We start from the raw sequence: 17,536 nt of genomic DNA, 5'->3' as shown, positions 1-17,536 counted from the left end.
ATGTTTTGTATCGTGGTCGTGAGCGAGGGTTAGTATAGTTCGCTAGAACTGGAAGTAACTAAAAGTAGCTAACAAAAACTATATTTTGTTTATATATATATATATATGTGTGTGTGTGTGTGTGTGTGTGTGTGTGTGTGTGGAGAGAGCGGATGAGAAACATCTTACACTTTGCTAATATGGGCACATTTTTTAACACGTGAAACAATTAATATTGTAAGTGAGAGTGCAGTTAGAACAAGATAACTTGCAGAAGGGCTACTTCTTACTTTTATTTTGTTATTATTTTACAAGCAATTTTAATTGTGTGTGAGGTGTCCTTGAGTGTTTAGAAAGTCTAAAAATAAACTCTTCTTCTTATTATTTATTTTTTACTTTTATACTTTAAGTACATTTACAAGTGTATACTTTTTCACTTTTACTTGCATAAATAAGTTGAATAAGTACTTCAGTGTCTCAGTCACAGGACACAGGGGTGTCACGTGAAGTGAAACTTTCATTTTTGTGCAGTGGGAGTGTCTGACCTCTAATATAAAGAGCAGTGTTTGATACCACAGAAGGGAAATAGTGAAAGGCATCACAGGAAGCTGTTGAATTTCTTCACTATCTAAAGGTAAAGGTTACAAAAAAGTTTACTTCTTCTACGGTGAATTATGCTTTTGTGTTAGTGTTACATTAAAGTTACAAAGTCTGACCTTGATACTCCAAAGAGACAAAATCTACAGTCATTTTGCTACTGTCTTCCAGATGTTGACGATCACTCTGTGTTTGTCATTCGGTGTGTTTCTGTGGGGATTTGCTTCATGCTCTATCGCATGTCCTGATGTGAGTACTTCCCCAAACAACGCCACCTGCTGCAAGGCTAAAATCAGCTTTGGCTGCTGTCCTCATGCACATAAAAGTCAGAAACTTTCCACCAGTGCAGTAACTTGATTGTTGGTTGTTAAAGGTTCTGCTGGTCTTACTTTGCAGGCCATGTGCTGTGCCAACCTGCTCCACTGCTGCCCTTCAGGATATCGCTGTAACCTGGTTACCATGAAATGTGAGAAATTAGACCAGCCGTGGCTGACCATACCCATGGTGAAGAAGGAGGCTGCGGAGCAACCAAACACCCCTGAACTGCCTGGAACTCCACTCCAGGAGCTTAAAGAGAGCCACGTCCCAGATCAAATAAAGAAATCAATGGTCTACTGTGACAGTTACACCTACTGTCCTGATGGCACTACTTGCTGCAGACACCCACAAGGAGGCTGGTTCTGTTGTCCCTACTCTCCTGTGAGTCAGCCTAAATATTCTTGTGCAATAAGACACATGATTGTAATAAAATTCCTTTTAGCTTCCACTGCCATGAAACAAGTTTGCAGCTATAATAATTATTCTTTTCAGAGACTAAAAGTGTTTCTTGCAGGGCAAATGTTGTCTGGATGGCTACCACTGCTGTCCAGTTGGATTTGACTGTGACAGCACCTACCAGCACTGTGTGAGGGAAAAACTCACATATCCTTTCCTCCGCAAGCCAGCAGTGCCTTCAGCACCTGCCTCCCTCATCCCAACTTCAGAGGAAGACGACAATTAGAAGAAGGTAGGAAATGCCACACTCTAACCACTTTTACAACCTTCGCATGTGGAGAACATCCTGGGATAATTTCACTCACTGTTCAGATCAAATTTCAAGGCTAAATTTAAGACTTTCTCTGTTTACTGGTGTTATATCAAATGATGGCGTGCACATCTGATCACCAACCAGGATTGAACAACAGCTAAATATACTGATAGTTGTGGGTTTGATCATTTATGTTGACAGACTACTGTGACATGATGAACCTGCTCTAACCAGCTGTTTCTTGTCCTGATGAGGTCATAGAGTATTATTACCAAATTTGGATCTTTCAGCTCTGCGTAGTATTTCTGCATCGTTCTGCAGCCTTGAAAGATTCCTATAAATCCAAAGTATGCTGGCTTCCCAAAACACACAGCAGATAAGCTAATTCAGCTACTAGCCTGCAAGCATAGTGAAGCATGTAGCAGCCCAAGGACCAGAAATCACAGCTTGTTTCTGCGGCCCCTTAGTGGCCAAATAGAAAACTTAGGGCACAGGTGTCGAACTCCTGGCCTTGAGGGCCAGAGTCCTGTAGGTTTTAGATGTGTCCTTGATCCAACACAGCTGTTTTAAATGGCTAAATTACCTCCACAACATGTCTCGAAGTTCTCCAGATGCCTGGTAATGAACTAATCATTTGATTCAGGTGTGTTGACCCAGGGTGAGATCTAAAACCTGCAGGACACCGGCCCTCGAGGCCTGGAGTTTGACACCCCTGACTTAGGGAGAAACTTAGTGAGATGACTATAATATGTTGTTCTAACACAAAGACTTGCACTAATTTCAGGCCCACTGGAGAAAGAGTCACCAGTCATCTCCACAGACCAGCTAAGCAAACTTTTCACTGAGGTCATCATGTGTTGAAAAGGCCTAATCCCTATTGTAGAAATAGGGAAATCATTAATGATTTCAAGCTAATCTCAAATCATCTTATCGATTGTTTTTTAAATAATGAAAATGTGTTTTTCATCTATTCCATTCTCCTATACTGCCTATGTGACTGAGTGTCAGTGAATATAGACCAGTATGATGTTACGATGGTGAGGTGAAAATGTTTTGATTTGTTTTATGATTTTTTTCCCATTCCTTTGTATACTTTTGTCCAGCTTCACCAATAAAAAAAAATCATAGCGTCTTCTTCCCAGCTGTGTCATGCAGTCATTTATTTATCATCTTTTCACGTCACAGTTTGAGTGCCCATGAACACCTCAGCCTGCCCAATACCAGCCCAGCATAATGCATTTGTGCCGTTACGGGTGCATGTCTGATGCAAGGGCGTGAACACCTTTCTCATATCACCACTCTGAAGACCGATGGGCGTTGTCAACAGGTTTACTGACATTCAAAAGGGTAAAACTAAAAACAAGACAAAAAATACAGTCAAGACATACATAAGCGTAGCATAACATACATTTATACACCGCAGTACTAATACACAGCATACGTCTAATTATATAAACTTTTAAACAACTACTGAGGCCATCTCAGACGACCTCCGACATCGCGGATAGCTAGCTTAGCACCGAGATTAGCTTTACGGTCAAATACTGCGCTAGCGGCAACATAATGTACAAAAACAAGTTGTAATTTAACTAAGTACATACCGGCGATACAACCGTAAACCAAAGATGTAGACAGTAAATTTTCCGACAGGACACCATAAGCCGTGTGCCGATATGTCTCTCTTTCTTTCGCTCGCTTCCTTTCCTTGAGCTGACTTCCTGTTCAATAAAGTTGTTTCAAAACAAACCATTTCTACGGTGCATTACTTGAAACGACCACAGAGGGCGCTAAAAACACATAACTAACAACGTACTGGGAATAATATTTTAGTGATACAGAACACTCCCCGCCTGGCGTGAATAAACGCCACGATTAAACGTTGAAGAAAACAACACGTTAAGAAGGCACCAAGGGTACGATCTCTGAGATAGGTCTGGTCAACACCTTTGTACCATCTGATTTAACTACCTTAATTTCCACAGTACGTATTTTACCATCTTTACTTGGGAACACCTTAGTTATGAGACCAAGAGGCCACTCATTTCTTGGCACTCGACTGTCTTTGAGTACCACAACATTTCCTAAGCTCACATTAGGCTGGCTAGACTGCCATTTGCGGCGTGGCTGTAGGGTAGGGAGAAACTCTTTCCTCCATTTGTCCCAGAAGATGTTCGACAGGTGCTGAACCTGGCGCCACTGATGTTTGTAGAGGTCTGATGCTGTGAATTTTTCAGCTGGAGCCTGAAGGGGTGCTACCTTTTGAGTCAGGAGAACAGCTGGAGTCAAGATAAAGGGGTCACTTGGGTCTGATGAAACCGAGACGAGGGGTCTACAGTTTATGATAGCAGCCACCTCTTTTATTCTGGTTGACGCTTCCTCTTGTACGTCGTGAAGACACAAACCACGGACCAAACACATCTAAGCCCACATTCGTGAACGGGGGATCCGTTGTGAGACGGTCTGGAGGGAGGTTTGACATTTTCTGTGTGCTCAAAGGAGCACGAAGTCTTTTGCAGGTAACACAATGATAGATGATTGTGCTCACTTTTCTTTTACTGCCCACTATCCACCATCCTGCGGAGCGAACGGCTCCTTCTGTGAAAAGGCGACCTTGATGCTGGGTCTGCTCGTGGTAGTGCTTTATGAGAAGCGCTGCAACATGGTGGTGGCCAGGAACTATGAGAGGGTTTTTCTCACCTTGGCTAATGTTTGAGTCTCTGATGCGACCACCTACTCTAAGGAGTCCTTCTTTGTCCAGATAGGGGTCTAAGGTTTTGAGATGACTGGTTTTGGGTAGTTTTCCATGTTTTTGCACACACTTGATTTCTTCAGCATACACGTCCTGCTGTACTGCTCGAATGACAAGGTTCTGAGCTTGCTTTAACTCATCCACAGTAAGTCCCGTTTCACAGTAATGCCAGCCATTACAGTGATTGGCTTTGCCTGGTGGTGATTTGAAGTTGTGGATGACATGTATTAGTCTAGAAAGAGCACGTGTGAGGGATTTCCAGGTAGAAAACTTGGTGAATCTGTCTGAGCCCAGTTCTTTAGTTGAGGCTGTTGTTTTGAGTGCGGTTACCTGAGGTCTTACATCTGCGTCCATGTTGGGTTCTACAAGGTCATAGGAGTCATTTGGAGAATTCTGAATCTGATGTAAAAGGTCAGGGCCGGTGAGCCAGTTACTAAGCGGCAGCTGGAATGCAGGAACAGAACGAGTGGCGTGATCTGCAGGGTTCTGACTGCTAGCTACATAGTGCCACTGGCATGGCTGAGAAGATCTGCGGATTCTAGTCACACGATTACTGACATAGACATAAAATCTTCTAGACTCGTTGTAGATGTAACCTAGGACTACTTTACTGTCTGTGTAGAAAGTAGTGTGATCTAGTTTACAGTCAAGTTCATCTGAGATAAGAGCTGCGAGCTCAACCGCTAAAACGGCAGCACTAAGCTCTAATCTTGGAATAGTCTGATCTGGGCGTGGTGCTAGCTTAGCCTTACCCATTACAAAGCCTACTTGACTGTGTCCTTCTGCATCTGTCACTTTTAAATAGGCCACTGCAGCTATGGCTTTGGTAGATGCGTCTGAAAAAACACACCTCTTTTTTTCACGGCTGTTGAAGGGGAAATGTCTGTGTATGCTCTGGGAATGGTCATGTTAGGCAAGTCTTTGAGTGAGTCTTTCCACTGTGTCCAAGACTCTTCCATTTCGGGAGGGAGTGGAGCATCCCAGTCCCCATTTTCAGCTGTAAGTTCGCGTAGAATCGACTTCCCCTGTATGGTGACTGGTGCTACAAAACCCAGCGGATCATAGAGACTGTTTATTGTTGATAGAACACCTCGTCTGGTAAAGGGTTTTGACTCATCAGATACTTCAAAGGTGAAGCGGTCTTTACTTAGGTCCCAGAGGAGACCTAGGCTACGCTGCATGGGCACCGAATCACTTTCGAAGTCCAGGTTTTTTAGATTTTTGGCATGATCTTAGTAAGTAAGTAAGTAAGTAAGTAAAATTTATTTATATAGCACATTTCACAGATAAAAATCACAAAGTGCTTTACAGTAAGATCAGACATACAAGTAAAAATTAATTAAATTAATTAAAAGCCCGTTTGTATAAAAATGTCTTCAGCTGCTTTTTAAAGGAGTCAGTAGAGTCTAGACAGCGTAAAGACAACGGCAGAGAGTTCCACAGCCTAGGTGCCAGTGCCTGAAAAGCTCGATCCCCACGTGTTTTAAATCTAGTACGTGGGACCACCAGTAGCCTCTGACTTGAAGACCTAAGTGCTCGGGATGAAGCATGAGGTTTCAACAGGTCAGAGATATACTGGGGAGCTTCACCATGCAGAGCTCTAAAAGTTACAACTAAAATTTTAAAATGAACCCTAAAATTTACAGGCAACCAATGAAGAGAAGCCAGAACTGGAGTAATGTGTGACCTCTTGTTTGTACCAGTTAAAAGTCTTGCCGCTGCATTCTGTACAGACTGAAGGCGATCCAGAGCTGATTTGTTAAGACACGTAAAAAGACCGTTACAATAATCCAATCTTGAGTCGGGAATGCCTCTAGTACTTCCTTCCTGTTTGCTGCTATTTTATGCAGTCTTAAGTTTGAGTTTGCAAGTGCGTCTCGGGTTCTTTGGAGTAGAGATATGGCTTTTTCAACAGTAGGTAGAGATTTGAGTCCGTCATCAACGTAGAAGTCACGCATGACAAACTGCTTCACATCTGCATCGCAGTCCGGTTCAACGTGTTGGACAGACTGGTGCAGGCCATATATGGCTACTGCTGGCGATGGGCTGTTCCCAAAGACGTGGACCGTCATTCTGTACTCCACAACTTCTTTGGAAATGTCGTTGTCACGGAACCACAAGAAGCGTAAGTAGTTCCTGTCTTGCTCTCGCACGTTGAAACAGTAAAACATCTGTTCGATGTCTGCTGTGAAGGCAACGGCTTCTTTTCTGAAGCGTATTAGGACCCCAAGCAATGAGTTATTAAAATCTGGTCCTGTTAACAGAACGTCATTCAGGGATACGCCTTCATACTTGGCGCTGCTGTCGAAGACGACCCTGATCTGCGTGGGTTTACGGGGATGGTAGACACCGAATAATGGCAGATACCAACATTCCTCATCCTCTTTTAGTGTAGGGGCGATCTCTGCATGTTTGTTTTGGAATATTTTGTCCATGAAGGTGATGAAATGTTCCTTCATCTCTTTCTTCTTTTCAAAGGTGCGAAGAAGAGACATTAGGCGATTCAGGGCCTGTGGTCTGTTGTTAGGGAGCTTTCGGCGTGGATTTTTAAATGGTAAAGGAGCTGTCCAACTGTTATCTGTGTCTTTTGTTAGTCCTTCCTCCATTATTTTTAAGAAGGCATTGTCCTGGATGGAAGGTGAGATGTAGTTGTCATTTCTGGTTTGTTTGAACACATTACATCCTAAATGATCAGGTTCACAAGCACTGTCTGCCAGCTGGGAGCTGAAGTTGAGTGGAACTTGTATCCCACAATGTTTCTCTTTTATGTTGAAAACATTAGGACATGGCTCGAATGCTGTGGGACGTCCCCTTTCAGTTGCATTTGTGAACAGAGTCCTTACTGCAGGAGTTCTGTGGACGTCACCTAAACACACGTTTCCTACTATGACCCATCCTAGGTCCAATTTTTGAGCATAGGGTGCGTTGTTAGGGCCACTTATCTGTTTGTGGACTTTGTGAGCTCTAATGACATCCCGTCCAAGAAGCATTAGTATGGGGGCGTTAGAGTCCAAGGCAGGAATGAGGTGAGCCACTGACTTTAGATGGCTGTGGTGTCTAGCTGCACTGGGTGTGGGGATCTCGTCTCTGTCATTTGGGATATTTTTGCACTCAATTAGGCTAGGCAGTGAGATGTGGACTGAACCATCTAAAGCTGCCACTACATAACCTGTAGCTCTTCTACCCATTGTCTCTTTGGTACCTGCACGTCTTAAGCGAGTAAGGGGAACTAGGGCCGCAGTCATTAAACAACTCGAAGAACTCCGGACGTACTAGTGATCTGTTACTTTGTTCATCATGGATGGCATAAAGCCTTACTGCTTGATGTGGGTGGCCTGCTGGGTAGACATTCACGAGACAGATTTTAGAACATGAAGTGCCTGCTTCATTCACACCACAAACCTGAGTGCATTTAGAAGTGATCTCCTCTGATTCAGTGGTGTCAGGCTCCCCGCCATGCTCTGCTGCTGGTTCGGTTTCTTTTAGCCAGGGAGCTGGTCCTGGGTGGAGAGCCGTGCAGTGCTTCTCATCGTTGCACTCGGAACACTGTACCTTGGCTTTACAGTTCTTTGCTATGTGTGAAGATGAAGCACAGCACCTGAAGCAAAGTCATTTTCTTTTAAGAACGTTTTCCTATCTAACAGTGTTTTCATGCGAAATGCTCTGCACACTGCGAGAGGATGGGCTTTCTTGTGAATTGGACAAATCTTTTCACCATGTACAGTTTTGTTTGGGAACCTCTGTGTGTCTGAACTAGTGCGAGAGATGACATCAGTTTTGTGCACAGAAATCTCTTTTTGTCTGTTTGCCCTCCAAGATAGTTTGTCTGGTCTGGGTGCATCAGGTGATGGTGTGAGGTTAAAGCTGGGGTCGTTTCTAGCATCAGCTTCTTGTGCAACAAAGTCTACTAGAACACTAAATGGTGGGAAGGAGACACATTTTGTGCATTTGTAGTTGGCTCCTACCGTAATCCACCTTTCTTGCAGGTAGAAGGGAAGTTTTTGGATGATTGGATTTACTCCTCTTGCTGTATCTAGGAACGCGAGACCAGGGAGGTCTCCTTCAGCTTTAGCGCACTGCATTTCCATGAGAAGGTCACTAAATTTTCTCAGTTTTGCAAAGTCTTTGGATGAGATTTTTGGGAATGCATCAATTCTTTTAAACAGTGCATCCTCGATCACTTCAGCTGAGCCATAACATTGTTCAAGTCTGTCCCATATCATGTTGAGGCCATTGACTGGGTTGTTGATGTGTATGGCTCTGAGTTGTTCTGCATGTTCAGCCGATTCCTTGCCAAGCCATTTTAACATCAAGTCCATTTCTTCACTTGCCGTTAGATCTAACCCGCTTATAGCATTTTCAAATGAGTGTTTCCAAGCTCTGAAGTTTTGGGGCTTGTCATTAAACTGGAGCAGCCCTGTTGCCACTATTTCACGACGAGCAAAGTATCTGATGAAGTCACTCACATTTGATTCTCTAGGCTCTTTGTATAAAGGCCTAGCATCATGGAAGCTAGATGCTGACACCTGATTTGACCAATTGGTACTGTAATTTTTATTAGCATGGGGAGAAGGGGAAATGACTGGAGTTTTTTGGCAACAGTCAGGATCATCTGTTAGACCAATTGGAATTTTTTGTGGGTCATTTTCCTTTTTAGGGCTTGATGGCTGATCACAGGTGAGCTCTGATTTACTTTGTGTTACATTTTCATTTTGTGATTGTTGAAGAGCAGCATCATTTTCTTTTCTCACAAATGTAGATTGGCCAATGACATACTGTTTAGTTCGTTCTGCTGTTACTGAGGGACAGATGTTGCTGCGCGTTTCTGTCTGTGTGGCAGCAGCTGCTTCTAATGACTCTGCTTCAGCAATGGCTGAAGCTACATCTTTTTCATGCTGTAAATATTCGATGGATGCCTCGACTTTAGCTTTTGCTACTTCTATTTGTGCTTTTTCTACCTTCAAATCCATTTCTTTAGCTGCGAAGCTGAGCCGTGCCTTGGCTGCCTCAGCTTTTGCTCTGGCTTTGGCTGCTGCAGAACCTGTAGAGGAGGCACACGAAGCTTCGGACCGGGTCTTGAGGGATGACGCCTTGCTGGACATGTTGGAGTTGATTAGACGACTGCTGGCTCACTGCTGTATGCCGTGTTGCTCCCAGGCGTAGTAGTGGTCAGCTTCACTCTAGTGTGCGATGACTGCGTTATCTTTGTTCGTGCGGATGTCGCCGTTTTACTGTGCCGTTACGGGTGCATGTCTGATGCAAGGGCGTGAACACCTTTCTCATATCACCACTCTGAAGACCGATGGGCGTTGTCAACAGGTTTACTGACATTCAAAAGGGTAAAACTAAAAACAAGACAAAAAATACAGTCAAGACATACATAAGCGTAGCATAACATACATTTATACACCGCAGTACTAATACACAGCATACGTCTAATTATATAAACTTTTAAACAACTACTGAGGCCATCTCAGACGACCTCCGACATCGCGGATAGCTAGCTTAGCACCGAGATTAGCTTTACGGTCAAATACTGCGCTAGCGGCAACATAATGTACAAAAACAAGTTGTAATTTAACTTTAAGTACATACCGGCGATACAACCGTAAACCAAAGATGTAGACAGTAAATTTTCCGACAGGACACCATAAGCCGTGTGCCGATATGTCTCTCTTTCTTTCGCTCGCTTCCTTTCCTTGAGCTGACTTCCTGTTCAATAAAGTTGTTTCAAAACAAACCATTTCTACGGTGCATTACTTGAAACGACCACAGAGGGCGCTAAAAACACATAACTAACAACGTACTGGGAATAATATTTTAGTGATACAGAACAGCATTACTTGAGGAATAAAGTTGAACAAACCACATATTGATTTTCAAACTCTGTATATCAATGTATGTTTGCACGTTCCAGTATTAAAACAAGAATTGCTGATTTTAGTTTGTGTGCTGGAGGAGGAAAATGGTGGCGCAGTCTACACGGTGGATATGGACATTACTTTTATTTTCATTGCACAAAAGGAGGACTATTGTGAAGTGGAAACTACATCCAGGCCAGAAACAACTACATTACGCTGCTAACACAACTTCGTCTCTTTGTAAGCACCTGCACCTGCACTTGCACAATGTTAAGCTACGCAAGAACCCAGAGAGATGTTAAAGCTGACAATATGTGTAATACATTAAGTTTTTTGAGTAATGGCTCCAACACTGATTACAACAAAGAGGGGAAATCTACACATACATAAACAAAGCATGCAATTAACTTGCAAAAATTAAATGTTATTGATATATTGTTTAGTGATGGTGGTGACTCAACGAGAAGCCAACGAGAAGCCAATGAGAATTAATAAGAGAATAAAAAAAGGAATTAAATCGATAGGTGATATCTAAATGGAATCAGAGTCGCTAAATTCTTAATTTCAATTTCCATCTGATCAGAACACCACAATTGTTCCAGTTTTTATTGGAAATTATGCAGTTTAATGTCTCACTGCACCCTGAAATGAAAGCCCAGTAAATCAGTAAATCAATTTATAGAGAAAGATGTATTCTAAACTTTTGTGTCATCAATGTAGCCACATTTGGCAGATATAACCGCTGAAAACACTGGTCACATTCTTTCTACAATAGAAATCAAATGTTCTTCAGAAAGTTCTTCCCATATCTGTTGCAGAAGTTACCATAAATGTGTGGAACTTGTAGGTTACTTTGTTTTCACTCTTCTGTCCGTTCATCCCAAACCAGCTCGATGGGGTTTAAGTCTGGAGACTGTGCTGAACACTCCATGTTTTCAAGCTTATCATCTTTTATTTTTTCCTGAGGTAGTTCTGGCCTGGCTTGCACTTATGTTTTGTGTCATTATCTTTCTGTAGGATAAACCCCTGACCAACTAGGCGCATACCAGAGGATATTCCATTATGCTGCAGAATGCTGTTGTAGTAGTTTTGGTTCAGCGTACCTCTCACTCTGTACCACCCAAAAACCCCCAGACAATTACACTTCCTCCTCCATATTTGATAGTTGATGCCACACACTGTGGAACCATCCTTTCACCTACTCAACAGCATACAAAGATCCTGCGTGATGAACCGAAGATTTCAATTTTTTATTCATCAGTCCATAATAGCTTTTTCCAGTCTTTAGTAGTCCATTGGCAGCGTTTCATGGCCCAGGCAAGCCTCTTTGTGTCACGGCCAGGCTGATCAGCTGCACGCTGATCAGCCCTCTCTGTTTCTCTTCCTCTTCTCTCTCGCCGGGGCGGAACTCACTGTGGGTTCACGCCCTCGGCCCACGCCCTCGGGAGATGAGACACCTGGGTCTCATTAAGGGGAGCAGCATTTAAATCCACTGCAAATGTAATAACCTTCCAAATAAAGCTGAGCTCTGTGTATTGCTGAATTCTAAATTTCAGTGCTAGACTAAAAATAAATCAAATAAATGTATTGTTTTGCTGATACAAAATATCATTTTAACTCTTTTAAATTCCACTGACTGCAATCTGTCTGAGTGTATAACTGAAATCTAACAAAATTGTAAAAATCTATTTGAGTTAATCTGAAATCATACAGATTAACTGTATGATTTCAGATTAACTCAAAAAATGTAAAAATTAAACATAATTTATGGACACCGTTTGATTTCTTTGCATGTAGCTATATTAACATTTATACATTTAATAAATCATGAAATTAATACGCGCATGTTCTCGTAACAATGCAACTAACTGTTTGCTCTTCATTCAGTGAAGTGAGCATCACACGCTGCTCATATAAAACATATTCTGACAACAGCCGCACAGCTGAGGAGCCTTTTTTTCAGAAACTTGAAGGATAACTTCCCAAAGTCTGACCTGCATCGGACCATCCGCTCAGTGTCCGTGGTTACCATGGTTACTGCAGAAGCTGCTATGAATTAAACAGTTGTCCCTGAGATAACTTACCGGAGACATGAATGTTTGTTTTTCCTTTACAAAAGAATTGGATGACTTGGATAACTTATAGGAGTATCAGACTCCACGTGCCATGTCCTCGGAAATCTGGACTCGTGTGGATTTTTCAAGGACAAACTGGTAAGAGTCGCACACCACTATACTGAAATAAAGAAGCTATTACTGAAATACACGTGCTATATTATAAACTATGATATAAAACTTAAGGTTTAGTTATAAAGGACACCTTCCTACCTTTAGTCTTATTCATGAGCAGTATCAGTTGTCTTCTAACATCCAAGAGTCTGCACGATGTGTTTCATAGGTCCTAACTAGAGATGGACGGTCCGATACTGACCTAAATTACTGGATCGGATATCGGAGAGAAATAAAAAATGTAATCCGATCCATTAAATATCAAAAAAGCACCTCACAAAACTTGCGACCTGGCGTAACTCGGCTCATAACCGTAGCACGTCGGAGCATTATGCATCAAGTGATAGAGCGGCTGTGGCGTGCGGGACCTGTCACGGTCTGGTTGAGCATTTGGAGCCTCGCCACCAAACGGGCATTTCATCGCCAAGAAAGTGATCCCAGAGAGAAGTAAAGCAAGTGTGTAAGTTCATCTCTGAATGTTTGTAAAGCATTCCAGCGTTAAGCTTATCAACCGATATATGGAGCGACTGCCTCTTCTCTCCCCCTCCCTCTCCTGCTGCTACTTAAATCATGAAACTGATTAAGGATCAGCTGATCGGCTTTTCTGTCGCGAGTCCGTCTCTCTTGTTTGTTCCTGCCAGAAAGAGGAAACAAGCGGCTGAACAACAGCAGCACGTTTAAGCTTGATCAGCTGTTGTTAGAATTTATTTAATATTACTTTCTACTCGAGGATCTTTTTCTATGTAGCTGACGGCTGGTAACTGTGCAGGGGCGGATCTAGCAAAGTTTAACCAGGGGGCCGATAGGGCATGAACAGGGAAAAGGGGGGCACAAATATATACTTTTCTTTCTTATTCTCTTTTAAAATGTCTGGCTTTTAATAAATAATTATCTGAATCTTACACCCAAAATTTTAATCTGATGTAAAAAGTATAGAAGACCATTACTGTATATAGTAACTATTAAGTCTAATATACCCTTGTAAGCTATAGTACTTTTTCCTTTGGGAAGGTACCACCTGTGCATTCTGCAATTCTGTTGAAGAAAGATGTTGAATCTATTTAAATATTGTAGAAAAATAATTGATTTCTGTGCATTTTTTTCACACTGCATCAAATTAAAGTTGATTACGTCGATTAAGCATCATGAGGTGGGGGGTGGTTCCCTTTTTTTATTTATTTTTTGCTGGGAGTTTGTAACCCTATTAGTTAGGTTGCTTATTCTTTTAAATACCAGAATAGGGAGGATGGAGTAGGTTTAAGTTTATTAGATTCATCAGTTTTGCTGAACTATGAAATATTTTCAGTGCAGTGTATTTTTTGCATACAGGTATAACAAAATAGCATTAGTGTTTTTTTTTAACTTGAGTTTGGACCCATACAAAATGCAGCAAGATATTAAAAAAAACAGTTTTATTGATTATAAAACACACTATATTGGATTCATATCGGTATCTGCCGATATCCAAATTTATAATATCGGTATCGGACATAAAAAAGTGGTATTGTGCCATCTCTAGTCCTAACATGAGGATCCCAGAACCAAAAAATAACCCAAAGGGTTAAAAAGATTTCCACATTGATGCAGATGATGTATATGATTGTGGGACTTGTATAAAAAAAATGTATATGCCATATTTGTCTGTGAAGGTTCTCAGTCATCCAGGTCATCGTAGTCAAAGGAGCTTGCAAAGAAAAGCGTCTGGACTTCTTTAAGCTGCTTGAAGACATTTCACCTCTTCTTCAGTTCTAAGGTCAAATGGCGGAAAGTCCCAGATTTAAACCCAGTGGGAGTATCCCCCCAAAGAGGGACAAAAGGACCCCCCGATGATCCTCTAATCATGGTGTGAAAATGGGTGTGGGTCCCAATCAGCCAGGGTTTCAGGTGAGCTCATTGTGAAACCTGGCACCACCTTATCATGCAATTTCCTGAGGTCAGATGGCCCAGGAAGTGAGTGGGCGTTAAGGCGTCTGGGGGAGGGAACTCAAAACTGGATTATAGATGGCAGACAGTTGGTGTTGTAAACCACCCTCTGTTCAAAGACGTTCGCTCACAGTGAACGTAAATGGCTTCTTTCACTCCTCTTTCAAACCATCTGTCCTCTCTGTCCAAAATGTGAACATTGGCATCCCATTTCACCGAAACAATAACATAGCGCACAGTGTGACGTCAAAAAAGGCGCACACATTTGACGCTGCGCTTGTCTGGAGGAACGGAGTTTTCGAAAATCTCCACCCTGGCAGGTGGTTTCAAAAATCTCAGTTTTCAGTGACCAAAAACGCCATTTACGTGTGGACTAAAGGTGCAAAAATATGGGTTTTCAAAAATACCCGGGTACATGTGGATGTGTGGACAAAGCCTAAGGCTTTTCGTTTGAAAACGCATCCTTTTCTCTCCGTTTTGGCCTCCCATCCACACTGAGATGGCGTTTTCACAGATGGAAAACACAGCGTTTTGAAAACACATACATTTCAAAAGGGTGCTTTCCGTGGCAGTGTGGACAGCGAAAATGGAGACTTTCTAAAACGATGACGCATGATGCAGTCATGTGATCAATTAAACTAAGGCTACGTTCACACTGCAAAGCGCATCAAATCCGATTTTTTTGACCCTATGCCACCCATATCCGATCATGGTATGACAGTGTGAACGGCACAAATCCGATATTTTCAAATCCGATTTCGTATGTGGTACTGAATCCGATACATATCTGATGTTTTAGAAAGCGACTGCTGTTTGAACGGTCATGTCGCATTAAATCCGTCTTTTACGTCACTGACACAAGACAGACGCCAATTATCAGCGCCGGGGAAGCGCCCGAGAAGACATCGCGAACGCTTCCTGGCCATCCCGTGTAGATGTTAGTGAAACTGTTGGAAAGACAACGTGAACATTTTATTTGTACTGCATAATCTGCAGATTCTGACAGAAATCTGCAACTATCCTTTGAAGCACCGCTCCTCTCTAAAACAGCAATAAGGACCATTATTAGGTTATTTACATAATAATGTAAATAACAAAATAACTTAAAGCAAAATTTGGGAAACGTAAAGTCTGAAGTCTTTCTATTAAGGGCCATCAGTTAAACAATATTGTTTGCTTTGGGTCTAAACAGAGCGCGTTGTGTATGACATCTTCTTTTGCGCATGCGGGCCGCATCGAGTGTTCACACTAGAGCACGTTTGCTGTCGCATTTTATTTGTAGTGTGAACAAGCAGACAAAAAAAATTGGATTTGATCAAAAAATCGGAATTGAGCATTAAGACCTGCGGTGTGAACGTAGTCTAAGATAGCGGAGGGCATTATACAGCAGTGGTTTTGTTTGCTCTCAATTTTGACAGCCTATTAAAGATTAATATCAGTCTGTACATGCTCCAAATAGCTTTTCTTCAAATTCTTTAACTTTCACTCGCTTTTGCAACTTTGTACTTTTGTGTTACTTGCAGCAACAACTGTACCTCATTGTTATTCCATTTAAAAAACTTGGTGCTTTTCCTCAACATTTTGCTGCGACGTTTCAAAGAGCCGGAAAGTAAATAAGCGGCAGACAGAAATGAGGCAGGTCAAATCATCTTGGGTTTCACATATGAGCAGTACTGGAACGTCAGCGTTTTCGGCTGTTTCAATGTGGACGCACAACTCTGTGAAAATGACTGAAAACGCTACTGTGGACGCGAAGCGTTTTCACACACGAAAACGCCTTTCAAATCTATCCGGGCTACTATTAAAAACCAAAACAAACAAACAAACAAATTAAAAAAAACATTAAAAGTCACAAAAACCTACAAGGGCACTTAACACCACACACAGTCAAACAAAATACACAAAAAAGTATTAAACAGAAAAAAGTATACAATCCTAGTAATTTGCACCCCCACAGGTGAACTGCTGCCTGAGCCAAATGTAGTTGTTGTGATATTTGATCCCAGCGCACTCCAAAAAGGAATGTAGAATAGTTCTGTGGCGACTGAAACAAGTCAAACATCGCTGTAAACAACCATCAAAACGCACGGGCAGGGGATCACGAAAGCCCGACTACTTGGGCACAACAATTATAAACCGTCTCACAAAATAAAACTGTAGACAGGACAAGATAGCAGTTCCTTAAAGGATGGGCCCAAAACAGCGGCTGCTGCAGGCGTTTCCCTCATCCTGACACATATCTTTATATGCTTCTTTATATTTTGCTGGGCAAATTTGGTTACCAGGAACAGTAATTTCTTGACAAATGTGCAATCATACAGGTGTGGTGAAAAGTTTAGATTCACTCCTTATGGGTATGAGTGTTATGGGAATTTGGGTTTTTAATGATTTAGCTGAACTGTTTTTTGTTTTTTTTACCTGAATGGTATGATTGTACAGTATTGTATCTTTAAGGACTTTAAAAAGTAAGAATTGGGTGCACACGTTTTTAATTTACTGAGGAGAACAAACAGCTATATGGCAGCTGTGTCACTGACAACTGACAATCTAAATGTTCTTGCTTAACAATGACTGTAAAAAAATCAACATTGATCAGAAACTTTTATTCCTCATTTATGCAAACAGATTGAAAATTGGAATTATTTCAAATATACAGTTATGTTGTTTAAAACTGTTCACTATAAATGAGTTTTTAGCTTCAGCCTAAACTGAAAATGTATACACAATCTGAAGACAAATAAAACAAAGCTCAAAATCAAGATCTTTTTTTTAATTTTTTGTTTTTTATTATTTGTTGGTAATAATTTCATGTGGTCTTTAGTGAACAGTTCCACAAGTTCTTGTTACTCTTCTGGGCTTTTAAATAAAGTGAGTAATCTTCTTTGTAACGCCAGGTAAACTTTAGCGTACACATGAAAACATCCTAGAGAAGATATTTGGTCTCTTAAATGGTGCATTTCTTATGAAACTTTTGACAATCTCTTTGTCAACATTTCGGTGGCCAATTTTCATTAACTGCATGACAGTGTTTGGATATTTCCACTTATCCTGGAGTTCATTGTATACTGCCACGCTGACCTCTTCAATGTCCTCCAAGGAGATTTTGAGCTTTTTGGACACAATTTTAGCCCAGACTTTTTGGGCAAGCCTCTGTTTAATGGCTTCATCAGCC

General features: G+C 41.6%; 3 protein-coding genes across 3 annotated transcripts; 1 reads left to right on the top strand and 2 right to left on the bottom strand.

Moving 5' to 3' along the window:
• Positions 1–335: 335 nt before the first annotated feature.
• Positions 336–2,742, top strand: LOC113014223 (granulins-like). The gene is made up of 5 exons (XM_026155612.1): positions 336–613; positions 748–825; positions 973–1,275; positions 1,409–1,582; positions 2,388–2,742. The coding sequence occupies exons 2-4, from the start codon at positions 748–750 to the stop codon at positions 1,574–1,576; spliced, it is 549 nt and encodes a 182-aa protein (XP_026011397.1). The 5' UTR covers positions 336–613; the 3' UTR covers positions 1,577–1,582; positions 2,388–2,742.
• A 70-nt stretch (positions 2,743–2,812) lies between these two features.
• LOC113014218 (uncharacterized) lies at positions 2,813–5,121 on the bottom strand. Its single transcript, XM_026155607.1, has 2 exons — positions 3,205–5,121; positions 2,813–2,956 (listed from the first exon to the last, which is right to left on the bottom strand). Exon 1 carries the CDS (start codon positions 5,106–5,108, stop codon positions 3,933–3,935), a length of 1,176 nt encoding a protein of 391 aa, XP_026011392.1. The 5' UTR covers positions 5,109–5,121; the 3' UTR covers positions 2,813–2,956; positions 3,205–3,932.
• Positions 4,636–9,461, bottom strand: LOC113014217 (uncharacterized). The gene is made up of 2 exons (XM_026155606.1): positions 6,148–9,461; positions 4,636–5,583 (listed from the first exon to the last, which is right to left on the bottom strand). Exons 1-2 carry the CDS (start codon positions 7,595–7,597, stop codon positions 5,168–5,170), a joined length of 1,866 nt encoding a protein of 621 aa, XP_026011391.1. The 5' UTR covers positions 7,598–9,461; the 3' UTR covers positions 4,636–5,167.
• Positions 9,462–17,536: the final 8,075 nt, after the last annotated feature.

Source organism: Astatotilapia calliptera, chromosome 22, assembly GCF_900246225.1.
Source record: "Astatotilapia calliptera chromosome 22, fAstCal1.2, whole genome shotgun sequence".
Classification (NCBI taxonomy): Eukaryota; Metazoa; Chordata; class Actinopteri; order Cichliformes; family Cichlidae; genus Astatotilapia; species Astatotilapia calliptera.
The sequence above is the reverse complement of the archived record's forward strand: the minus strand, read 5'-3'. Positions and strand labels throughout refer to the sequence as shown.

What these genes read in the sequence shown, in the direction of transcription:
- LOC113014217 (XM_026155606.1), bottom strand. Translation starts at nt 7,597, where the DNA reads ATGACTGCGGCCCTAGTTCCCCTTACTCGCTTAAGACGTGCAGGTACC. An exon ending in AGAGGCATTCCCGACTCAAG is followed by an intron (nt 5,584 to 6,147) that starts ATTGGATTATTG and finishes TTACTTACTAAG; the next exon opens with ATCATGCCAAAAATCTAAAA.
- LOC113014218 (XM_026155607.1), bottom strand. Translation starts at nt 5,108, where the DNA reads ATGGGTAAGGCTAAGCTAGCACCACGCCCAGATCAGACTATTCCAAGA.
- LOC113014223 (XM_026155612.1), top strand. Translation starts at nt 748, where the DNA reads ATGTTGACGATCACTCTGTGTTTGTCATTCGGTGTGTTTCTGTGGGGA. An exon ending in GCTCTATCGCATGTCCTGAT is followed by an intron (nt 826 to 972) that starts GTGAGTACTTCC and finishes CTTACTTTGCAG; the next exon opens with GCCATGTGCTGTGCCAACCT. An exon ending in TCTGTTGTCCCTACTCTCCT is followed by an intron (nt 1,276 to 1,408) that starts GTGAGTCAGCCT and finishes TGTTTCTTGCAG; the next exon opens with GGCAAATGTTGTCTGGATGG.